General features: G+C 41.2%; 1 protein-coding gene across 1 annotated transcript in view; it reads left to right on the top strand.

Annotated features, from left to right (window-relative positions):
- Nucleotides 1–26989, top strand: part of adamts12 (ADAM metallopeptidase with thrombospondin type 1 motif, 12) — a 569649-nt gene that overhangs the window by 490625 nt on the left and 52035 nt on the right. The window contains exons 21-23 of the mRNA XM_043680588.2: nucleotides 1291–1464; nucleotides 1602–1751; nucleotides 7663–7819. Coding sequence (XP_043536523.2) covers nucleotides 1291–1464; nucleotides 1602–1751; nucleotides 7663–7819 — 481 coding nt within the window. The remainder of the gene's footprint in view (nucleotides 1–1290; nucleotides 1465–1601; nucleotides 1752–7662; nucleotides 7820–26989) is intronic.

Here is a 26989-nt window from a genome sequence, read left to right on the forward strand (position 1 = left end):
GTCATAGAGAGGTACAGAATGGAAACAGACCCTTCAGTCCAACCCGTCCATGCCGACCTGATATCCCAACCCAATCTAGTCCCACCTGCCAGCACCCGGCCCAAATCGCTCCAAACTCTTCCTATTCATATACCCATCCAAATGCCTCTTAAAAGTTGCAATTGTACCAGCCTCCACCACATCCTCTGGCAGCTCATTCCATACACGTACTACCCTCTGCGTGAAATGGTTGCCCCTTAGGTCTCTTTTATATCTTTCCCCTCTCACCCTAAACCTATGCCTTCTAGTTCTGGACTCCCCGACCCCAGGGAAAAGACTTTGTCTATTTATCCTATCCATGCCCCTCATAATTTTGTAAACCTCTATAAGGTCACCCCTCAGCCTCCGACACTCCTGGGAAAACAGCCCCAGCCTGTTCAGCCTCTCCTTGTAGCTCAGATCCTCCAACCCTGGCAACACCCTTGTAAATCTTTTCTGAACCCTTTCAAGTTTCACAACATCTTTCCGATAGGAAGGAGACCAGAATTGCATGCAATATTCCAACAGTGGCCTAACCAATGTCCTGTACAGCCGCAACATGACCTCCCAACTCCTGTACTCAATACTCAAACCAATAAAAGAAAGCATACCAAACGCCTTCTTCACTATCCTATCTACCTGCGACTCCACTTTCAAGGAGCTATGAACCTGCACTCTAAGGTCTCTTTGTTCAGCAACACTCCCTAGGACCTCACCATTAAGTGTATAAGTCCTGCTAAGATTTGCTTTCCCAAAATGCAGCACCTCACATTTATCTGAATTAAACTCCATCTGCCACTTCTCAGCCCATTGGTCAAGATCATGATGTAATCTGAGGTAACCCTCTTCGCTGTCCACTACACCTCCAATGTTGGTGTCATCTGCAAAATTACTAACTGTACCTCTTATGCTCGCATAGATTTCTGTTAAGTCTTTCATTTTTTAGAATGGGTTGCATTGAATTTACAGGAGAAAGTGAGGTCTGCAGATGCTGGAGATCAGAGCTGGAAATGTGTTGCTGGAAAAGCGCAGCAGGTCAGGCAGCATCCAGGGAACAGGAGAAGGGCTGAAGAAGGGCTTATGCCCGAAACGTCGATGCTCCTGTTCCCTGGATGCTGCCTGACCTGCTGCGCTTTTCCAGCAACACATTTCCTGCATTGAATTTACAGTCAATATCATCTAGATTCTTGCATTTGGCTGTTTTTTTGCTGTTCGGATTGTTGGAGTAAAACCAACTCTGTCTACTGATTAATGTTTCCTTTGTATTCAAAGTGCTCAGAAAACTGTGGAGGTGGTGCTAAAATCCGTGACATACAGTGTATAGACAGCCATGATAAAAGGCCCCTGAGGCCTTTCCACTGCCAGCTCCTCAGAACCAAACCAACCACAAGCCTTCGTTGCAATCTAAAGGCCTGTGCTAACTGGCAAGTTTCTGCTTGGAGTGAGGTAAGTGAAGAACAGAGGAGAGATACTCATTTTTGATGATATTATTGCCCTGTAAAAGATGCTTTGGCTTCAGTAAAATGAAATGATTCAATTCCGATTAAAGGTCTTGAATATCTCATGAGTGTATCTTCCCTCAGTGTTCAAGGACATGTGGTGGTGGTGGGATTCAAGAAAGACTGGTTCGCTGTATGGAAGAAGGACAGTGCAATTTGAAGGCTCGGCCTCATACTACCAGGCCCTGCAATACTCAGCCATGTGTTCAGTGGATAACTGGAACCTGGAGTGAGGCATGTCAAATATTCAATCTTTCAGTTGCAACTCAATCTGTAAATTTCACCTCAAAATTGAACAGGGAATCTTAATAATTTAGTAGCTAAACATAATCATTATTGCAAACATGTATTTTTGCATTTCTACTTTTGTTTTAAAAATGGTTTGCTCTAGTCAGATGTATTTTAATAACGTAGCTTGCAAAGTCATATACGGTTAAGCTTCATGCATATTGTTTGACCCTGATTCTTTCCTGGAGTAACAAAAGAACATCTATGTTATCAGTCATCTCTGCCCTCTACATTTTCAGATTATAACATGGTTTTACACCATAAAGGCATCCAAATTTTCATATGAACTCTAAATTTATTCCTTCATGTGAATAACTGACAGATCAATGGAAACAACCTCATTATCTAGCTTCTAAAATCTTTTTGAAATGATGAACACTTGTTGTGGTTCTGTTCGCCGAGCTGGAAATTTGTGTTGCAGACATTTCGTCCCCTGTCTAGGTGACATCCTCAGTGCTTGGGAGCCTCCTGTGAAGCGCTTCTGTGATGTTTCCTCCAGCATTTATAGTGGTTTGTCTCTGCCGCTTCCGGTTGTCAGTTCCAGCTGTCCGTTGCAGAGGCAGGTATATTGGGTCCAGGTCAATGTGCTTATTGATTGAATCTGTGGATGAGTGCCATGCCTCTAGGAATTTTCTGGTTCTTCTCTGTTTGGCTTGTCCTATAATAGTAGTGTTGTCCCAGTCAAACTCATGTTGCTTGTCATCTGCATGTGTGGCTACTAAGGATAGCTGGTCGTGTCGTTTCGTGGCTAGTTGGTGTTCATGGATGCGGAACGTTAGCTGTCTTCCTGTTTGTCCTATGTCGTGTTTTGTGCAGTCCTTGCATGGGATTTTGTACACTACATTGATTTTGCTCATGCTGGGTATCGGGTCCTTCGTTCTGGTGAGTTGTCGTCTGAGAGTGGCTGTTGGTTAGTGTGCTGTTATGAGTCCTAGTGGTCGCAGTAGTCTGGCTGTCAGTTCGGAAATGCTCTTGATGTATGGTAGTGTGGCTAGTCCTTTCGGTTGCGGCATGTCCTCGTTCCGTTGTCTTTCCCTTAGGCATCTGTTGATGAAATTGCGCGGGTATCCGTTTTTGGCGAATATATTGTATAGGTGTTCTTCTTCCTCTTTTTGCAGTTCTGGTGTGCTGCAGTGTGTTGTGGCCCTTTTGAATAGTGTCTTGATGCAACTTCTTGTGTGTGTTGGGATAGTTGCTTTCGTAGTTCAGGACTTGGTCTGTGTGTGTGGCTTTCCTGAATACATTTGTGGGCTCACCCATCTCTGGACTCATAGCAGAAGCAGTAATGCAAAGATTAGAACAAACATTCTTACCGCAAATTCAACCCAAACTCTGGGTCAGATATGTGGATGACACCTTTGTAATCATTAAAAACACAGAAATAGAGAACACACACCGGTTCATCAACGCCAAACTCACAGGAATCCGATTCACTAGAGAGGAAGAAAAGGACAACCAACTCCCATTCCTAGACGTGATGGTACAGAGAACACCGAATGGAGAAGACAGCTAACGATCCGCATCCATAAACACCAACTAGCCACGAAACGACACGACCAGCTATCCTTAGTAGCCACACACGCAGATGACAAGCAACATGAGTTCGACTGGGACAACACTACTATTATAGGACAAGCCAAACAGAGAACAGCCAAGGAATTCCTAGAGGCATGGCACTCATCCACAGATTCAATCAATAAGCACATCGACCTGGACCCAATATATCGGTCTCTGCAACGGACAGCTGGAACTGACAACCGGAAGCGGCAGAGACAAACCACTATAAATGCCGGAGGAAACATCACAGAAGCGCTTCACAGGAGGCTCCCAAGCACTGAGGATGTCACCTAGACAGGGGACGAAACGTCTGCAACACAAATTCCCAGCTCGGCGAACAGAACCACAACAACGAGCACCCGAGCTACAAATCTTCTCACAAACTTTGAATGATGAACACTTGCAATTCAAACCTCTTATAATCTACTCTGCTGTAGTAAGAACCATTTCTACTAACCGCCAAATGAATCATACAGTACAGAAGAGACCGTTCGACCCATTGATCTGTACCAACATTATCTTTTGATTCAGAAAATGATAGTAAAACTGCTAACACACTTATTCAAACAGAGTTAAAAATCACACAACACCAGGTTATAGTCCAACAGGTTTAATTGGAAGCACACTAGCTTTCAGAGCATCGCTCCTTCATCAGGTGGTAGTCGATTCTCCTGCTCCTCAGTTGCTGCCTGACCTGCTGTGCTTTTCCAGCAACACACTCTTAACCCCCATATTCTTCTGAATATTTCCTATTCATGTATTTGACCAGATGCTTTTTAAATATTGTTAGTGTACCTGCCTCAATCACCTCTACCAGCTGCTCACTCCATATGCATACCACCCACTGAGTAAAAAGGTTGCCCCTCAGTTCCCTTTTATTCTTTTCCCATCTTACCTTAAACTGATGCCCTGTAGTCCTCAATTCCCTAACCCTGGGAAAAAGACGAGTGCTTTCACCCTATCAATGCCTCTTATGATCTTATACACTTCTATAAGATCCCTCTTATGGATCTTATAAGTCTGCCCCACAGAGACTTGAGAGCCAACATCTCGCACAATCCCCTAAAGCAGGCTGTTAGTGAATTCAAGCTTAAACCTGTCCCTCCCAGAATGCCAATTGTCCTCTATCAGTTTTACTTTTCCAAAATAAAGCCTGGGACATTCATTGTGGAGACATGGAAACAGTCTGATCCCACCCTCAGATCCCGCCCCTGATCCCATAAGAAACCTCAGCCTCCTATGCTCGAAAGAAAAATGTCCTAGATTGTCCAACCTTTCCCTATAATTCAGTCCCTAGAGTCCTGGCAACATCCTTGTACATTTCTTCTGCACTCTTTCCATTTTAATAACATCCTTCCTGTAGCAGTTTGACCAAAACTGAACATAATACTCCAAGTGTGGTCTCACCAATGTCCTGTACAGCTGCAACATAATTTCTCAACTATTTAAGTGACAGGACAGCATTTAAAAATATACACTAAACACATGCAGAGTCATCATTGCTTTATGAAGAATGAGGATAAATGGGTGTTTTTCTGGTTGGCAATCAGTGGCTAGTGATGTACCTTGAGGATAAGTGTCGGGACCACAATTGATTCCAATTTTTCATAGATGATTTAGAGTTGGGGACCAAATGTAGTGTGTCAAAGTTCACAGATGACATTGAAATGAGTGGTAGAGCAAAGTATGCAGAGGACACTGAAAGACCGCAGAGGGATATCGATAGTCTAAGCGAGTGGGCAAGGGTCTAGCAGCGTGATATTTTCTTCTTAGAGCCAAACTGAAAACTGATCTGTTTACTTGTTTCCCTCACACAGTTTTTTTTTAATTCACTCTTGGAAACATGGGCAGCACTGGCTGGGACAGTTCCTGATGAAGGGCTTTTGCCTGAAATGTCGATTTTCCTGCTCCTTGGATGCTGCCTGACCTGCTGTGCTTTTCCAGCCCCACAATGTCAACTCTAATTTCTAGCATCTGCGGTCCTCACTTTTGCCCAGCCAGTATTTATAGCCCATCCATTGTTTCCCTTGAAAAGGTGGTGAGCTGACTTCTTGAATCACTGCAATCCATGTAGGTAGACCCACAAATGAGGGAAGGCATTCTGGGATTTTGACACTGCAATACTGCAGGAATAACAAAATATTTCCAGAATGGTGAACGACTTGGACTGGCACTTGCAGGTGTTGGTGTTCCCATATATCGCTGTCATTGACCTTCCAGATAGTTGTGATCAGGTGTCTGGAAGTAGTGGTTTAACAAGAATCTGACATTTTCATGATCGCCATGACTGAGACCAGCTCGATTTGTAGAAATACAAAGCTGCTGGGGTGGAATTTGATTTTATGTAGTTCTCTGAACTTACTTAAGGAAGGAGATCTGCTGGTATTACTCAGTCTAGTCTGTGGACCATTTAACTAAAAAGCCATTCAGTTAATGTAGCTCACCACCACCTTCTCAAGGACAATTAGGGATACTCAGTAAATTCTGAGCTTGCCAGAAAAGCTCACATCCCAGTAATTTTTAAGCACCTGGATTATGTGAGAAATATTGAATGAGAGTGATGGTTTTCCCATCTTCTGTCACGATAGAAGACTTTTAAGTGTACTAACCATCACAAGCAGGTCACTACATATCTGATTCTTCAGCAAAGTGGCTCAGAGTCTGCATTTATGATCCAGCTGACTGAAATCTCTATCTGTTCTGTCACACTTTCATTGATTGCAGTAAGTCTCTGAAAGCCTTAGACCTAAATGTATTTTTTAATTGGCGCTTGTTATCTTCATTGACAATATATATGATTATAGAATCATAGAGATGTACAGCATGGAAACAGACCCTTCAGTCCAACTCTTGCTTGCCGACCAGATATCATGTTAATTTAACTGTGCAAAACCTTTCTTCACCTGTCTGGAATATGTACTCAAATAATACAAAATATTACAGATGCCGGAAATCTGAAATAAAAACAGATATGTTCTGAAGAAGAGGAATATCAAGCTCAAAATGTCAGCTCTGTTTCTCTCTTTGTAGGTGCTGCCAGACTTGCTAAGTTGCTCCAGCATTTATTTGAGATACTTGTATACACTTGTGTAGAAGTCAATCTTGTATGAATGTTGACACTGTGATTTTTCAACACTTTTCCATAAGTTTTCCTTTTTAATTCCTGCACGGGATATAGACATGACGATCTGTGTTAGCATTCATTGCATATTCCCAATTGTTTTTGAACTCAGTGGGAGTGGAGCTAAGAGTCATTCACATTGCAGTGTATCTGCAGTCATATGTAGGCCAGACCAGGTAATAATGGAGAAAGTGAGGACTGCAGATGCTGGCGATCAGAGTCGAGAGTGTGCAGCTGGAAAAGCACAGCAGGTCAGGCAGCATCCGAGGAGCAGGAGAATCGACGTTTTAGGCATAAGCCCTTTTCCTGATGAAGAGCTTAGATCAGGTAGTGATGTCAGATTTCCTTCTCTGAAAATTAGTGAATTACGTGGGTTTTTATGACTGGTCAACATTAGACTCTTTTAATTCCAGCTGTTTATTCAATTCAAATTTCCCCACCTGTCTTGGTGAGATTTAAATGAATGTCCTCAGAGTATTAGCTTGGTCTTTCCGATTATTAGTCTAGAGCTCACTAGGAGTACAATGAGCAATGCACCTAAGGAAGGATATCTTGGCCTTGGAGGGAGTGGCATCTGTATTCCAGGAGATAAGTTAGGAGAAGAGACTATACAAACTAGGGCTGTTTGTGTAACATTTAAAATCAATGTCAATAAAGATAAATTCGAGATTCTAGAACTAAGGGCATAGTTTGAGAATTAGGGCCAGACCATTCAGGATAGATTTAGGAAGCACTTCTACACACAAAGGATGGTAGATGTGGAGGTGCCAGTGTTAGAGGAGGGTGGACAAGTCAAAAATATCACACGACACTGTATAATCTTTGGCATCTTGCTGCTATGTTAAAAGAAAGGCATTAACCAAATTGGCTTTTAATTCCTGACTTGCATAATGGGTGTGGAAGAATCTGGGACAGCAAAATCCACATATCAAATTGAAGGACATAATTTTTTTTAAAGTTTTACTAATAAAGACATACACTTGGTTTACACTCACTTTCATTTCATAGCTGACTTAAACCGAGAACACAAACTTGTATTATCAATATGTTCCTTTCAGTGAGACAACTGGGTTTTTTTTTTAACAAGCACGAGGTTAGCTTCTATTATGTCAATGAATATAAAATATGTGTTTATACTACACTGTTACATTCTCTAAAATATTTGTTCTGATAATGTAGTGCTCTGCATCCTGCGGAGGAGGCTTACAGCAACAGGTGGTGAGATGTATGAACTTGGAAACTAATAAGACAGAGGAAGACAGCAGCATTTGTGAAATGAAGCCATCCCCAAGTAAGATACAGAAGTGCAACACTCAGAAGTGTATGAGCAGAAACGGTAAGAAAATATAGAGTCTAGATTTGTTGTGACATTAAGCGTTAGACTGATGGTAGAACATAATGGTGCAATTTGCAGAATTTTAGCATTCAAGATGCTTGGCAGAGATTAACTTCCCTCTGAGGCATAAACCTGAAGTAATAAGAATTACACTGACAACCAAATTAGGATTGTCAGTCAGGCACTCAGTGTGGTTCATTTGCCTCTACTGGAAGCTACACATAATAATACACAGGGCTCTGTATTTTCAGACAAAAAATTGCATATGCACAGCATGCCTATTTCGACTGGATAAAATAGGTGATAGCTATTTTGTAAATTGTTCCTCAGGACAATACCAGAGTAAATCTGCTTGATAAATAGCTGTTAGTCATCATCATATTGGTAAATTCTCCATGGCCAGGCCGCTACCAATCAGAGTCCACTTGTCAACCTATTAGTGTGGTCTGCTCATGCAAATTAAAGTGTTGTTCCCCTATTCATTGGTATTTTTGCAAATGCCCTGATGAGTGCTAGGTGAAGTCTTTGCAAAATGTGTCTTTTTTCAGCAATACTCGAGTTCTGTACTATCAGATAACTATTTGTAGAATGGCTTGTGTTAACATTTGACCTCAGGTGAGTACTTGTAATAACGAGGGACTCAACCTTAAGTAAAAATCTGATAATTTCTTTGAACTTTACAAAATACTACTTGTGTTCTTAGTTTTGCATGTCTCTCACTCCTCAAAGCTCCATGCCAAAAGATATCCACTTTTAGCAAAATGGGAATGGTATTATTCACTTGAATTATAATGTTAGCCTAAATTCCTATGAAATTATTAGTCAAACATCTTGAAGAAGTTACCCAATCATAGCTTGTTGTCAGGTTTTATTGAGTTCTGAGATGTTTTGCTTGGTATTCTGACAGGTGCTACAGTATGGGGATTTGTATTTTGAGAGTCTTAAAACCTTGTTAAGTATGGAAAGGTGTATTACAGAGACAAAATGAACAAGATTAAAGGCTGTGCTTTAATGTGGATTTAGTGTTGGATAAACTGGTTCACCTCCAAAAAACTAGTGTGATATTGTAACACTTAGATACTCTCTGCCTGTTCACTGTGATCAAAAGAGCACAGCATCCTTGTGCTGCCTGTTATTATGATTTCTGCATATAGTTATTGCTAACCACATTACTCGTTCATTACACATGGCAGCAGGACCATATTGCCATCACTGTTTAAAGATAACCTACATCTCTTAAAAGGAGAGTACATGGTTGGAGATGCTGACATAGTGTGAATTATGTTGGCTTTAATTATACTTCAATGGGATGTGAGCATTGTTGGCAAGACCAGCACTTATTGACCATCCAGTTGTAAACTACCTTCTTGAACCTCTGAAACTGAAATGAAGTTATTTCCATAATGTAGCTATGTATGGAATGCCAGGACTTTAACCCAGCAATGCTGAAGAAACAACAGCAGGTTTCAAAGTGAAGGTGGTGTGTGATTTGAATGTGGTAATGTGATTAGGTGGTTTGGCAATGCTAAATGGCCCATAATGTCTGGGCTTGTGTAGGTTGGGTGGATTAGCTGTGGGAAATGCACAGTTACAGCAATAAGGTAGACGGGTAGGTCTGGGTAGGAAGCTGTTCAGAGGGTGGATGTGGACACGATGGGCTCAATGGCCTGCTTCCATACTGTGGGAATTCTATGATTCAATTATTTTCTTGTGCCTTCTACCTTTATCTTTCTAAACAGTAAAGCTCACAATTGCTGTCTAAGACCATGAACGTACTTCTGTCTAAATTAACTAATGTGCACAAGAATAGAGCTATAATCTTTTATTTTTTTTCTATTACCCTTAAATAGTGAAGTGAAGCTGCTAGTTTGTTACCGATAAGGAACAATTCATGAATCTAGACTGTTGAATTCTTGATTAATGTATTAACAATTTAATCACCTGTTATGGAGAAACATCTGTTTCTCCATAACTATTTCTTTATATTGAATCTAGTTAATTTCTTTGCTTGATTTATTTAATGTTTCCTTATGTCTGGCTTTTTAATCCTCATCCTGTATTGTGCACATTAATACAAAATGACTATTTAATAAATCTGCCATTTCCTAATTTCCAATTTGATTTTAGATTTTTTTATAGTTTAGATTTTATTGTCATGTGTACTCAAGTACAGGAGTACAGTGAAAAGAATATAACATCGCCACCTTCGGTACCAAGGTGCAAAAAAAGGGGCTTGTACAAAGAGAAACAAGAGTTAAAAAGCTAACCATTACTTCATAGATTAATAGAAAAATAAAGGAATAGGTAATATTTTACGTTAAGTCTTTCAAAGTTTAAACTAGGAAAATAAAGGAATTATAACATTACAAATGATATTGATAGTCACCTTTTGTTTTAATGTACTTGCAAATATTTCAGTATTGTCAAATAAATTAGTCAATTGGCACACTGTTCTCCATTCCTTGAGTTAAACGATAAACAGTAATTGATTCAGAATTATTCTGAAGAAAGTTTGGAAATCAAATGGCAGATATTTCTTCACACAAGTTGTTTCCACTGGAAATAGAGATCTTTGTATCTTTTTAAAATAAAAGGCAGAAGCTAATTGTAGCACACAAAGGCAAGAGTGATGCTTTCTGCTCTGCAAGCACCCTCGATCTATAATGGTGTTTGGAGCAATTTGAGCAAGTGCATTTGTGTTTCATAAGAAATATCATGGCTTGAATACAATTTGAATTTCTTTGTATGCTAAGCTTTATATGAAATATTCTACATCTAAAGATTGCAAGTGAACAATAATGGAAACTGATTGTATAATCCTGATAATGATGTTGACTATCCACATTCGAGCTTTCTTTGTACTGGCATTCTTTGTTTTCAGAAAAATAGTGTAAACAGTTGGAGACAGATGGGCTTGACAATGATTGGAATGTGCAACATGCACCATTTAAAACAATTCTCTAAAATTGTTTTAGGATGTTCTGCTAGGACTACTCAGCTCCTGACTTCATTACAACCTTTATTGAAAAATGGACAAAAGAGCTGATTTCTCGAGAGGAGGTGAGAGTAACAGCCCTTGATATCAAGGCCATATACAACTAAGTGTGGCATCAAGGATCCCTAGAAAAACTAGAATCAATGGGTGTCAAGAGGCACACATTCTGATAGTTAGAGTCATACATGGCACAGAGGAAGAGAGCTGTGGTTGTTAGAGATCAGTCATCTCAGGTCTAGGACATCTCTGCAGGAGTTCCTCACAGTAGTTATAACATAGAATCCCTAGTGTGGAGACAGGCCATTCGGCCTACTGGGTCCACACCGATCTTCCTATCACTCAATGATCCATAGAAGTCAATTTGTAGTTCTTAATCCTGTAGTTAAATCCATCAACAGCTCTAGAATTTCATTATTTCAAACCTACAGAGATCTTGAGACCACTGTCTCAAACTCTACTCCAATCATCCATGCTCGCCAACTATGGCACCCATTAAAGAACACCATGCATTTTAAAAATTATCCATGCTTTCAAATCCCTTCCATAGCTTGGGTCATCCTTTCAATCTCCTCACTCCACAGGTGTTGATGCTTCTGACATTTTCAATAATACCCAATTTTAATTGCAGTACCTACCACACCTGAAGTTCCTAAATCTATTTCTTAACTTTTCTCCTTTAAGGTACTCAATATCTGACTCTGAACAACCTATCCACCGTTTTCACCTTCTTACAAGATGCAGTATTACATTTTGATTGATAACACCCATGTTAAGTAACTTGTGATAGTAAGTTGAAGGTGCTATATAGGTGCAACTTTCTTAAAAAACTTTATACTTATTTTTGCCACCACGTTTATTGCACTGCCACTGGTCCATATGCTACCTTTTTCATATCAGTGAGCAATGTCCATTACAGTTGATTTGCTTTTGCGTCAAGTGCAACTTTAACAGCTACTTGTACAGTCAAAGAGATTTCCACAGACTATTTTGCCTTGCACATTTAATGCCACCTGTTTTCTAGCCCATTCGTTCTTTCCTCCATTCCCTTGCCTCAAATCTGATCCATCTCAAACTTATACCAACGCTGTTGAAAGTTCACTGGAATGATTCATTCAACTATGCTTCTCTCCAGATTCCATAACCTTGAAACATTTTCTGTTAAAGATCTACATTACATTGCTTTGGTTAATTTGTGTAGGGCGGCACAATGGTTAGCAATGCTCCTTCACAGCACCAAGGACCTGGGTTCAATTCCAGCCTTGGATGACTGTGTGGAGTTTGCCGTATTTTGAGTGGTTTGCTGCTGAGTGCTCCAGTTTCATCCCACAGTTCAAAGATAAGCAGGTTAGGTGGACTGGCTATGTTAAACTGCCCAGTAGCGTCCGTCATTTATTTTGGGCAGCACATGTACCAGAATGAAGGGCCACTTTCAAACATTTAATATTAATTTTTCATTGATTTGAAAACAAAATAACCTTAAGGGAGGAGACAGTATATGCCTCAAGTTGCTTGAATCTTAAGTTGCAAACGACAACATTACCAGACAACAGGAAAATAATTAACATGAGCAATCATCAACTAGAAGTCTTAACTAGTCGGTCAACAGGAATCAGATGTTCAGCTTTATTGCGACAGAAACAAATTTAACATTTTCTTTTCACGACCACCTGATGAAGAAGCAGCACTCTGAAAACTAGTGCTTCCAATTAAACCTGTTGGACTATAACCTGGTGTTGTGTGATTTTTAACTTTGTACACCCCAGTCCAACACCGGCATCTCCAAATCATGACTTTCTTTTCGAGAGGACTTTTGTTTATCCCCCTGGGTACATGCGTGGAAAAACACTAACATCCAAAAAAGAAACAAGAATTGCGAATGCTGGAAAAACTTAGCAGGTCAAGTAACATCTGCGCAGAGAAAACAAGAGTTAACATTTCGGGTCCAGGGACCCTCCTTCAGAACCAATAACTAATCACATCCACATGGTGTACAGCATGTGGTGAAATAGCTTTGAAACATTTTCTATTTCTGCAAAAAAAAATCAGCTACTAACTGGTGTTTCTAAGAGGAGAAAATAAGCCATAAATAAAGGGATTTTTTTTTAGAAGAAGAGGGTTTGATCCATGTTTGATTTACACGTGCAGAGGATTTGGACTTGTGCCCCCTTTGCCATGCTTCTCCGTCCCCCCAAAATCAGCGTGTTTTATATAAAGAAAAAGGATGGAAGAGGGGAATTTTTACAATTTGTGCGAAATAAATGGGAGAATACTCGTGGGCACAATAAATGAATGAATTGAAATCAGGTTAAACCCTCGGAGAGAGATGACGAGTTGAACGCGAGCGGTGAAGGGAGAATAAAAATTCCTGTCTCCCGCCTGGACATTGACCTTCACCAAGCGCCATTACCTTCCTCCCTCTGTTCCCGGATCCCTTTCAAATTCTCCTTCCCAAGGCATTAAGGGGGAAGGACAAAACCAAAACAAATAAATAAATACACAGCGTATTTAGATAAAGTGTTTTAAATAAATCTTGAGCGGCCTGTCGCCGACGCCACCAATCTCAACGGCCGCCCACGCACGCGTTGAGGGGAAAACTCTGATGGTCTCCAAACTCAAGGTAAGGCTTCGGGGCCTAGTCTCCGGCCTCTTACTGATCTCGTTGCCGCCCTGATTGTTCATGATGGCGGGTGGAGAGGAAACGGGGCTGTCGGCGCGGCTCGACGGCACGGCGGTTTCTCAGTGTTGGTCGGCCGTTTTCTCCAATTTTCAGTGGATCTCTCTCGGTGCTGGTCTTTTTCTTCCTTTCTGCCGGAGCTAATGGGTCCGGTCTTCGAGTGGTTCAGATCGATTGGCGCTCGTCCTCACAAGCTTTCTTTTTCCTCTCCTTTCTCCCACCACCACCATCTCCTCGTCCTCTTCGTTCACCTCCAGCAGTTGCAGCACCACCGCCGCCAGCTGCTCCGGTGCCTGCGCTTCACCGAGACTGAGAAAGGACAGACACAGAGCGAGCGAGAAGGGCAATGTAGTGTCCTAGGCCCCCCTCTGTCTTCAGCTGTTTCATCAATGACCTTACCTCCATTATAAGGTCAGAAGTGAGGATGTTCATCGATGATTGCACAATGTTCAGTTGCATTTATGACAACTCAGTTACTGAAGCAGTCCATGTTGAAATGTGACATGATGTGGACAAATACCAAGATTGTGCTGACAAGTGGCAAGTAACATTTACACAGAGCAATGACCAGCTCCAGAAAGAGACAATCTAACCACCACCCCTTGACATTCAATGGTGTTACCATCACTGAATTCCCCACAACATCAGTGAGGTTACAATTCTAAAGAAACTTGACTAAACCCACCACATAAATACAGTGGTTACTAGAACGGGTCACAGGCTCGGAATTCTTTGATGAGTAATTAACCTCCTGACTCCAGAAAACCTGTCCATCATCTACAAAGTCCACATCAGGAGTGTGATGGAATACTCTCTACTTTCCTGGATGAGCAGCTCCAACAGTCCTCAAAAAGCTTATCACCATCTTGGCCAAAGTAGCCCGTTTGATTGGCACCACATCCACAAGCATCCACTCCCTCCATCACCAATGTGCAGTAGCAGCACTCTGTCCTGTCTACAAGATGCACTGCAAAAATTCTCCAAAGATCTTTGAGCAGCACCTTCCAAACCCACAACCACTCTCATCTCGAAAGACAAGGGCAGCAGATATATGGGAACACCACCACCACCTGATGTTCCCCTCCTAAGTCTCTCACCTACCTGACCTGGAAATATATCACAGTTCCTTCATTGTGGCTGGGTCAAAATCCTGGAATTCCCTCCCTGATGGCGTTGTTGGTCAAACTACAGCAGGTAGACTGCAGCAGTTCAAGAAGGTAGCCCTGCTCCACCTTCTCAAAGGCAATTAGGGACTGGGTCCAACCAGTGATGCCCTCACACCATGCGCAAGTCAACAAAAATTTGTGACGCTGTTGTTCTGGGTTGTTGACAGAGTTGAAGGAAACTGAAGGGATATGGTGCAGATTAATTTGACAGCTCATTCAACAATTTAAAACCTACAAGTCCAAATACACAAAGTGAATGTTGACAATTGCTTTCATTCTGATTTGACATTTTTGAGTTGAGAATGAATTTAATGGGCACACTTGCTGTCAATCAGAAAAACACTTTAAGTAGGAAGAGCTTTGAAGTCTTTGTTTCTCCAAAGAAACCTGATAAGAATTGCAACATTATTTCATGATATTGAGGGGGGAAAGAATTGCTTCTAATTAAGTCAGCTTTAGAATGAAAAGGTACCTCAGTTGATTATCACATTTTTGAACAAACATTAGTGTCATAGAGACATCTAGATGTACAGCACGGGGGAACAGACCCTTTGGTCCAACTTGTCCATGCCGACTAGATATCCCAACACAATCTAGTCCAATTTGCCAGCACTTGGCCCGTATCCCTCTAAACCCTTCCTATTCATATACCCATCCAGATGCCTTTTAAGTGCTGCAATTGTACCAACCTCCACTACTTCCTCATTAGCACAGAATGTGACAGAAATACTCAGTTTTATCCATTTCCATTTTGATTTTCAGCATCTGCAATATTTTGTTTCAATTTATTACAGGAATAATGCATCTGAATATACATTCCAAGCCATTTGTAACTCATTTGCATCACTGCATCTAAAAATAAAGAATTGTTAAAATAGATGTTCATACATTCTGCTGTCCATGATTCTCAATTTGTTTGCGTTATCAACCCAGTTCAATCAAGGTAATTTAAACAAAAGTTATATTAAGAACAAGCTCCATTCGATGATTCCTTCACTAAAGTGTCAAGGCCCCAGATCAGACTAAAGAGCACGGCATGCATCTACCATTTGTGACTATTCCAAGAAGGTTCCCATTTCATTTTGGTCACAAAGTCACTCATTTAAAAATTTTTAAAATAATATTCTCAGGTTAATCACAGTGGTGGACTGTTATTCTTCTTGGTGATATATTGATTTTCAATACTAATGCGTTCCATCAGGTTACCAATGCTAAGTACATTGATTAATATGTTTAGCACAGTCAACAATTTTGTTCCATTACGATATCCGGTCATGAGGTATGTGATTTGCAGCTTGAACCTGGATAACTGAATGATCATGGTATTAGGTTAAAGTGTACTGTATTCCTCTCCTCTCCTAAATGTGACTTGCAGCAAAATGCTACAGCCAGACTTCCCCCACTCAAAGTCAGGCTGTCCAGAGTCATAGAATTATAGAGATGTACAGCATGGAAACAGACCCTTCAGTCCAACTCATCCATGCCAAACAGATATCCCAACCTAATCTAGTCCCACTTGCCAGCACTCGCCCCATATCTTTCCAAACCCTTCCTATTCATATACCCGTCCAGATGCCTTTAAAATGCTGCAATTGTACCAGCCTCCACCACTTCCTCTGGCAGCTCATTCCATACACGTAGCTCATTCCCTCTGCGTGAAAAAGCTGCCCCTTAGGTCTCTTTTATATCATTCCCTTCTCACCCTAAACCTATGCCCTCTAGTTCTGGACTCCCCCACCCCAGGGAAAAGACTTTGTCTACTTATCCTATCTATACCCCTCATGATTTTATAAACCTCTGTGAGGTCACTCCTCAGCCGCCGATGCTCCAGAGAAAACAGCCCAAGCCTGTTCAGCCTCTCCCTGTAGCTCAAATCCTCCAACCCTGGCAACATCCTTGTAAATTTTTTCTGGACCTTTTCAAGTTTCACAACATCCTTCTGATAGGAAGGAGACCAGAATTGCACGTAATATTCCAACAGTGGCCTAACCAATGTCCTGCACAGCCACAACATGACTTCTCAACTTTTGGATGATGATGGGACAGTGTAGGGGGACGAGCTGAGAATAGTTCACAGGTCAGCGCAACATCGAGGGTCGAAGGACCTGTTCTGTGCTGTATTGTTCTATGTTCTATGTTCTAACTCATATATTCAATATTCTAACCAATAAAGAAAAGCATACCAAATGCCTTCTTCACTAACATATCTACCTGCAACACTACTTTCAAAGAGCTGTAAACCTCTACTCCAAGTTCTCTTTGTTCAGCAACACCCCTGAGGACCTTACCATTAAGTGTATAAGTCCTGCTAAGATTTGCCTTCCCAAAATGCAACACCTCACATTTATCTAAATTAAACTCCATCTGCCACTTCTCAGCCCATTGGCCCATCTGGTCCAGATCCTGTTGTAATCTGAAGTAACCTTCTTTGCTGTCCACTACACCTCCAATTTTGGTATCATCTGCAAACTTACTAACTATACCTCTTATGTTCACATCCAAATCATTTATGTAAATGACTAAAAGTAGTGGACCCAGCACCAAACCTTGTGGCACTCCACTGGTCACAGGCCTCCAGTCTGAAAAACAACCCTCCACTACCACCCTCTGTCTTCTACCTTTGAGCCAGTGTCTTCTTTAATGGAAAGTTGCACTGATCAAAATGGTTCCAACTAAGCACTAAAAAATTAAACAGAAGAATGGAGAGGGTTCCATAATGATTAATGCAATGCTGGGAGACATTTGTGGTGTTGCACAGTTCAAAGAATGCCAGAATGGGTGGTGTGATGGAACCCCTAAGGCCTTTCCTCAGAAATGATGTCTCAGAAGGATAAGCAAGGAGGACTAGATGACTGTTAACGTCATCCCATCATTTGAAAAGATAGAAAGGAATAAATTAGCTCATTACAGGCCAGTCAGCCTAAGTTCAGTGGTGAACAAGTTATTGGAAAAGTTCAGATAGGTAATTTCAACAGACCTGACTTCATCTAAGACGGTTGACCTGGGTACAGACTTGTTAAGAGAATGTTGTGTGATAAACTACATTGATTTTTTTTCTTAGGAGTTAACAAGGAGAGATCAATGTCGATAATACATTCAATGCAGTTGACATAGATTTCTGCAAAGGTTTTGTCAAAATGTCACCTGGCAGACTTGACAGTAATTTAGAAGCTTATGGGATCCAAGAGAATGTGGCAAATTGGAATCAAAACTGGCTCCTGGCACAAAAACAAACAGTTATGATTGAAAAGTTTTTATAAGTGAAAATCTGCTTCTAATGGACAAAAAAATCACAAAACCTTTGTTTTGAAACTTGAGAGTTTTGAGAACTTTTGAAACTTCTGAGAATGAAACTTTTAAAAAAAAGTTTTGTGGAGAATGAAACTTTGTTTAAAAAGTTTTGTGATTTACACATGAAAGAAGTGAAACTATCATGGTATTCGAACAGATGAAAGACTCAATAGACAATCAAGGTACTTTTCAATGTATAATTTCAGTTACATCACACTGTAAGCTTTTGCTTTTAATTCTATGCCTTATAATTGTGTCCTCCACAACCACCTGATGAAGGAGCGGTGCTCCGAAAGCTAATGCTTCCAATTAAACCTGTTGCTATAACCTGGTGTTGTGTGATTTTTAACTCAGTTTTCAGTGATAGTTTAGGGGCCAGATATGTTCATCGGCAACTAACTAGCCCCCTCTGCTGCCCAGAAACCTTGCCAAATATTGGTCCATGTTGACAGCTGACCAACAGATTTGTGGCCTTTCATGGGCCTTATACATGGAGTGCCGTTTATGCTCAGCTAGTATGTGCTTTCAGCAAAGTATATTCACCACTAGGTGTGATTCTGCTGCAATAAATCATTTATTAACCAACCCAGATTGTGCTAAGAATGACATTGAAGCAAATAATTGGTCAGGCTCACAGTGATGTATTTTTCCGTGCTAGAAATTACACACATAAATGCACAGAACCCTGTATTATGTAGGGAAGGAATTTTTTGTACACACATTGCACCTTTCCCATGCCCCTCATGATTTTATACACCTCTATAAGGTCACCCCTCAGCCTCCAATGCCGAACAAGACCCAGCCTATTCAGCCTCTTCCCTATTGCTCAAAGGGGTTATGAAGACAGCTAAGAGTTGCTGAACCCCAATGGCAACACCCTAACCAATGAGAATCTTCCTGCCTGGTCTGAGAATTAAGATTGATAGTTAACTGTTCTTGCCACACTTCCATGCCATTTATGTCTCAATGAAGCAACCCCCACTTCTCGCTATGTAAAACCTTTTCTCCAAGCTGTTTCTTGCGGCCTCGCTCTGATGAGTGCCAGATGAAAAGATTCAACTTCTTGTCTGCTTTTGGCAATAGTTACAATGGAAATGAGATCGAAATTGCATAAAGTTGATACAAACAAAAATAAACTTAGTTAAAATGAAAGCTAGCCTCTGTTCTTTCATGCATTTGGGTTGTTTGAAAATTTAAACATTATCTGGGACATTTGAGTTGCTAAAAAGACTATGCTAAGAAGTGATCCTGCAGCGAAGTCACCCTTGCAGGGAATACAAACCATGTCTTTTTAATTGCATCAGAACAGATCTTTGTATTCATGCCAGAAAATAACAGTGGCTAAAGATTAGGAAATACACTTAGATGGAGGAGACTTTGTGAAATTGTTTCATCAAGGAGGAAATAGCTAATGTCAACAGCTGTGTTCATCCATTGTACACAAGGAAACCAGTTTGTGAAAATGAATAAATGTCTACATGGAAGCTTAATGCAGGATTTGATATGCCAGTTGTGTCTGCCATTGCGCTTTTGTGAATTCAAAGTCCAGGAGAAAATTTCAGAATTGATTTTGAGTTGAATGAATATTTGTTCCTTCCTAGCAAACTTAACTGAACTATGAATAACAACAACTGGCATTTGTATAGCACCCTTTAATGTAACAAAATATCCTGAGGCACTTCATAGGGGCCATAATCAAAACAAAACCTGATACTTAGCTGCAAAAAGAAATAGCTGGACCAATGACTAAAAGCTTGATAAATAGGTAGATTTAAGTAGTATTAAACAGATGCAAGTGTTGTATAGCAATAGAAAAGTTTAGTGAGGATATGTCAATGCTTAGAACCTTGGCAGCTAATTGCAACACCACATTAATAGATTGATATTCAAGAAGTATACATGTCTCAGAAGGCTGAGGGACTAGAGAATTAGGGTCACAGAGGAAGGGAAGTGCTAGGTCATAGAGGAATTTGAAAATGAGGATGAAAATTTTGAAAATAAAGCATGGAACCAAAGATATACCGCCTCAGCCAGACGTTTGCCAGAAAGAGGAATGGAATCAATGTCAAGGGAGGAGAGTTTGTGAAGGTGACAAAAATGATGACTTGTTGTTTTTAAACCTGGAGAAGCTGTTTGTTTCAATTGCTTGTCATCTGCTCTACTTTATTATGCTCATTCTTACGCTACAGTTATTATTACACTACAGTTCAGCCTTCAACAGTATTATCCCCTCAAGACTGATTACTAAACTTAGTGATCTCGGACTAAGCCCCACTCTACAACTGGATCCTCAGATTCCTGACTCACAGGTCACAATCAGTGAAGACTGGGGACAATATTTCATCCTCACTAACACTCAACACTGGAGCCCCCCACTGTACTCACAGTATACCCATGACTGTGTCGCCAAATACTAGACTAATGTTATTTACAAGTTCGCTGATGACACCACCATAATTGGTCGAATCTCAGATGGCGATGAAACAGACTACAGATTGGAGGTGGAAGACCTGGAAAAACGGTGCACTGAGAACAATCTAGCTCTCAATGCTGGGAAAACCAAGGAACTCATAATTGACCTTCGGCGGGATGTTGCTCATGCCCCCCTACACATTAACAGCACAGAGGTGGAACAAATGGAAAGTGTCAAGCTCCTGGGAGTGGTCATCCACAACAAGCTTCCTTGGACTCTTCATGTGATGCACTGGGGCCCAACAGCATATCTTCTTCATCAGGCAGCTGTGGAAATTTGGCATGATAGTGAATACCCTTGCCAACATTTATAGGTGTGCCATCGTGAGCATTCTGTCTGGATTTATCACTACCTGGTATGGCAACTATTCAAGATCGGAGGCAGTTACAGAGAGTAGTGAACTCAGCCCGAACAATCACAAAGGCCAACCTCCCATCGATAGAATCCATCTACCAGGCCCGCTGTCAAGGAAAGGCCACCAGCATTCTCAAAGATCCATCCACCCTGGCAATGTTTTCTACAACCTCTACCATCGGGGAGAAGGTACAGAAGCCTGAACACATGCACCAGCCAGTTTTGTAACAGTTTCTATTCTACTGTTGTTAGAATACTGAATGGACTCACAAACTCTTAACATTCACCTGTATCTGTTTTTTTTTGTTTGTGCTGCTGTTTACCTATTATATACTTATCTATGCTACTTAACTATGGGATCTGCCTATATTGCTCGCAAGACAAAGTTTTTCACTATGCCTTGGTACACGTAACAATAAATTCAATTCAATTCAATTCATTCTCCAAAACAGGCCAAACCTACAGTGGACATGTAGTATACAATAAAATGCTGTCTACTGTGTTTGCTGCGCACAATGTGGTCTCCTCTACATGGAGGAGATAAAGCGCAGATTAGGCAACCATTTTGCCAAGCACTTACGCTCTGTCACAAAAATGACCCTGAGCTTTCTGTTACCTGCCACTTCAACATACCACCATGTTCCCTGGCTAACATCTCGATCTCATTTTATCTCTCCACCCTTCAGGCACTTTGCCCGTATTCTTGATGAAGGGCTTTTGCCCGAAACGTCGATTTTCCTGCTTTTCGGATGCTGCCTGAACTGCTGTGCTTTTCCAGCACCACTCCACTCCAGAATCTCTATCTCAGGCTTGCTGCAGTGCTCCTGCGAAGGTCAGCGTAAGCTGGAAGAACAGCATCTTATTTTTGACTTGGGGACCCTGCAGCCTTCAGGACTCAATATCAAGTTCAACAATTTTAAGCTTGAGCACCTTCTCGCATGTCTTTACCCCAACCCCCACACATTAGACCTTGTCTTCATGTGGGCTGCTACTGCAACCAACCCCATTGTCAGCCACTCATAGTCCCCGTTAGCAACCATTGATTCTGCCAGGCTGACCTTTACCATTCCTTTGTCTGTCCAACTGTGTTTCCATCTCTCTAGGCTCCATCTCCAGCTATTGTTTCCTCCTTCATCCTCCCCCACCTCTTCTGTAGCAGAGTGTTACTTCTGCTTTTGCTACACAGATGCTGCCAGGCCTGCTGAGTTTTTTATTCAGTGAATTCCGTTTTTGGCATTCTTTCTCCATGTTGAAGGATCTACAATTGTTACTTAACCTAAGTTGAAGAAATGATTACTATGATGAATATGTGTTAACATTTCAAATACTCTTTAAATAATTTTTTGTGTCTAATTGTTGATCCAAGGTAGGCATGAGTTAAAATCATTCTTTAAAGTTATTTCACTGTGTGATTTAACCATGCAAACTTTCTGCATATTGTCCAATTTTAAAATTGTTAGCATATGTCACACAGAAGAGGAAGAGAAATTTATGAGCTGAGGTACAGAAGCCTTTCTCATTGAAAATGCAGATTACAAAAGTTGGCAAGTCGAGCACATCCATCTATCTTTAATTCATGTCCCTAAGAAAGGAAACTTTGCATGGAGAACTTTATCTTTCAAATTTCCCTATTTGAAGGCTATAATTGGTTTTACTTTGATTTTGTTTCAGTACTTTTTTCTCGAACAATTGTTCACATTAAAAATGTTCTCCTAACATCTTTTTTCCTGCTTTTGGCATCAAACTTGGCTCACTAGCAGCACTCTTCTCTCTGAGTCAGAATTTGATGCTTGAAGTATTTCTCTGTAACTTCAACAATCTTTTGAATGCAATAGATAAGGAGTGCAATATTATTGGAGCTGTCATCATTTGGATGAACTGTTAAATTGTGATCATACCTACATTCTCCAGTGATTTAAAATACCAAGGCATTACCCAATGTTCTCAAAGTCCATCTCTTTCTTCTAACAAAAGGGATCATCATCTTATTGGGATTGTATTATAGACCCCCTAATAGTCAGAGGGAAATTGAGAAACAGATTTTTAAGGAGATCTCAGTTATCTGTAAGAATATTAGAGTGGTTACGGTAGCGGATTTTAACTTTTCATCTCTAGGGTTTGGATGGAGAGGAATTTGTTAAGTGTGTACAAGAAAAATTTCTCATTCAATATGTGGATATACCTACTAGAGAAGGTGCAAAACTTGACCTACTCTTGGGAAATAAGGCAGGGTAAGAGACTGGAGGTGTCAGTGGGGGAGAACTTTGGGGTGAGCAAGCATAATTCTATTAGATTTAAAATAGTGATGGAAAAGGATAAACCAGATCTAAAAGTTGAAGTTTTAAACTGGAGGAAGGCTAATTTTTATAGTATTAGGCAAGAACTTTCAGAAGCTGATTGGGGGCAGATGTTCACAGGTAAAGCAACGGCTGGAAAATGGAAAGCCTTCAGAAATGAGATAACGAGAGTCCAGCGAAAGTATTCCTATTAGGATGAAAGTAGGTATAGGAAATGCAAGATGTCTAAAGAAGCTGAGGGTTTGGTTAATAAAAAGAAGGAAGCATATGCCAGATATAGACAAGAGAGATCGAATGAATCCTTAGTCGAGTATAAACGCTGTAGGAGTATATTTAAGAGGGAAATCAGGAGGGCAAAAAGGGGACATGAGATAGCTTTGGCAAATAGAGTTAAGGAGAATCCAAAGGGGTTTTTACAAATACATTAGGGACAAAAGGGTAACTAGGGAGAGGAAAGGCCCCCTCAACGATCAGCAAGGTGGCCTTTGTGTGGAAGCACAGCAGATGGGGCAGATACTAAACGTGTATTTTACATCAGTGTTTACTGTGGAAAAGGACATGGCAGATATGGAATGTAAGGAAATAGATGGTGACATCTTGAAAAATATCCATAATACAGAGAAGAAAGTGCTAGATGTCTTGAAATGCATAAAAGTAGATAAATCCCCAGGACCTGATTAGGTGTACCCTAGAACTTTGTGGGAAGCTAGGGAAGTGATGGCTGAGCCTCTTGCTGAGATATTTGTATCATTAATAGTCACAGGTGAGGTGCCGGAAGACTGGAGGATGGATAATGTGATGCCACTATTTAAGAAAGGTGGTAAAGGCAAGCCAGGGAACTTTATACCAGTGAGCCTGACGTCAGTGGTGGGCAAATTGTTGGAAGGAATCCTGAGGGACAGGAAGTACATGTATTTGGAAAGGCAAGGACAGATTCGGGATATTCAACACGCTTTGAGCGAGGGAAAGCATGTCTCACAAACTTTGAAGAAGTAATAAAGGATTGATAAGGGCAGAGAGGTGGACGTGAATTATATGGACTTCATTAACACTTTCGACAGGGTTCCCCATGGGAGACTGGTTAGCGAGGTTACACCTTATGGAATACAGGGAGAACTAGCCATTTGGATACAGAACTGGCTCAAAGGTAGAAGACAGAGGTTAGTGGTGGATAGTTGTTTCTCAGACGGGAGGCCTGTGACCAGTGGTGTGCCACAAGGATCGGTGCTGGGTCCACTTCTTTTCATCCTTTATATAAATGATTTGGATGTGAGTATAAGACGTATAGTTAGTAAGTTTGCAGATGACACCAAAATTGGAGATGTAGTGGACAGCGAAGAAGGTTACCTCAGATTACAACGTGTTCTTGATCAGATGGGACAATGGGCTGAGGAATGGCAAATAGAGTTTAATTTAGATAAATGTGAGGTGTTGCATTTTGGGAAAGCAAATCTTAGCAGGACTTATGCACTTAATGGTAAATGGGAGTGCTGCTGAACAAAGAGACAGTTTCAGAGCTCCTTGAAACTCGCAGGTAGATAGGATAGTGAAGAAGGCGTTTGGTATGCTTTCCTTATGTCGGTCAGAGTATTGAGTATAGGAGTTAAGAGGTCATGTTGGTGTGGCTGTACAGTACATTGGTTAGGCCACTGTTGGAATATTGCATGCAATTCTGGTCTACTTCCTATCGGAAGGATGTTGGGAAACTTGAAAGGGCTCAAAAAAGATTTATAAGGATATTGCCAGGGTTGGAGGATTTAAGATATCGGGAGAGGCTGAATAGGCTGGGGCTGTTTTCTCTGGAGTATTGGAGGCTGAGGGGTGACCTTATAGAAGTTTATAAAATCATGAGGGGCATGGATAGGATAAATGGACAAAGTCTTTTCCCTGGGGTCAGGGAGTCCAGAACTAGAGGGCATAGGTTTAGGGTGAGAGGGGAAGGATATAAAAGAGACCTAAGGGGCAGTGTTTTCACACAGAGGTTGATATGTATATGAACTGAGTTGCCAGAGGAAGTGGTGAGGGCTAGTACAATTGCAACATTTAAAAAGCATTTGGATGGGTCTATGAATAGGAAGGGTTTGGACGGATGAAGACTGGCAGGTGGGACTAGATTGGGTTGGGATATCTGGTCGGCATGGACGGGTTGGACTGAAGGGTCTGTTTCCATGCTGTACATCTCTCTATGACTCTACAACTCTAAACAATAGCATCAAACAGAACACCAATCTATTCAACTGTGCTGTATTTTGTTTGTCCATACAATAAATTTCAACAGTAATTCATGGAATGTAAAGCAGTTTGGAGGCTGTAATAATTTGATACATAAATACTGAGTACTTGTGTTGTTCTCTACTTTAGTCATGACTTATTTTATTTTACTTTGTTTTGAACCATTATTATCCAGTCTCCTCTTGCACTTTACAGTTCTGGTGAAAATGTTCTGTTCTCTGTTTGTAATGAAGTCAGCATTTCCTTGGCATTTCTGAATACATTTCTGCACCCACCCCGCCCTCAAGCCTTTCCTGAAGTCGGCCACCACTACAGTGTCTCTTGAGTCACAGAACAGCACAGAAACAGACCCTTCAGTCCAACTCATCAGTGCTGACCAGATATCCTAACCTAATCAATCCCATTTGCCAGCATATGGCTCATATCCCTTCCTATTCATCTACCCATCCAGATGCCTTTTAAATGTTGTAATTGTACCAGCCTCCACCACTTCCTTTAACAGCTCCTTCTCCGTACACACACCACCCCTGTTTGAAAAGATGGCCCCTTAAATCCCTTTTGAATCTTTCCCCTCTCAGTTTATACAATATTTTAACTGTGCCTTAAACTACAAATTAGCACTGCCATTTTAAATTGTTTACTTTGGCACTGGGCTTGCTAAAGTGGCAGCACTCCTGAGGCAAAAAAATCATGCATTCGCATTTTCTCACAATCTGAACAATCAGTGCATTACCTGCGTGGGTGCTATGTTGTTGGAGATGTCATCTATTGGATTAGTGACTAAACTCTGGTCCCATTATTATTAGATACAAAAATACCAAGGCAGAGTTCAACAATTCAAGTTGTCTATTCATGTAGCTCTACCTTCTTGTGTATATAATATTCAATTAACAATTTGTCAATATGACATTTAATTTTCTTTTAATTGTGTACATCACTGACTGGGCCACTATTTACAGCATTCCGTAAAGACCACTCCCTCCGTGACTCCCTCGTCAGATCCACACCCCCCACCAACCCAACCTCCACTCCCGGCACCTTCCCCTGCAACCGCAGGAGGTGCAAGACTTGCGCCCACACCTCCCCCCTCACCTCCCTCCAAGGCCCCAAAGGAAACTTCCATATCCGCCACAGATTCACCTGCACCTCCACACACATCATCTATTGCATCCTCTGCACCCGATGTGGCCTCCTCTATATTGGGGAGACAGGCCGGCTACTTGCGGAGCGTTTCAGAGAACACCTCTGGGACACCCGGACCAACCAACCCAACCACCCTGTAGCTCAACATTTCAATTCCAACGTCCCTACCCCAAGTCCCTCCTCCCTACCTTTTATCTTAGCCTGCTGGACAAACTTTCCTCATTCCTGAAGAAGGGCTTATGCCCGAAACGTCGATTCTCCTGTTCCCTGGATGCTGCCTGACCTGCTGCGCTTTTCCAGCAACACATTTCCAGCACTATTTACTGCCCATGACTAGTTGTAATTGAAAAGACAGTAGTAGGGTGCAGTCTTGAACTGCTTATGTACTATAGGTAGACTACAATTTCATTGTGTATGGTTTTTAGATTAGATTACTTACAGTGTGGAAACAGGCCCTTCGGCCCAACAAGTCCACACCGCCCCGCCAAAGCGCAACCCACCCATGCCCCTACATTTACCCCTTACCTAACACTACGGGCAATTTA

This window comes from Chiloscyllium plagiosum, unplaced genomic scaffold (assembly GCF_037043375.1).
Source record: "Chiloscyllium plagiosum isolate Xiang-an unplaced genomic scaffold, Cpla_swu_hap1 HiC_scaffold_1, whole genome shotgun sequence".
Taxonomy (NCBI): Eukaryota; Metazoa; Chordata; class Chondrichthyes; order Orectolobiformes; family Hemiscylliidae; genus Chiloscyllium; species Chiloscyllium plagiosum.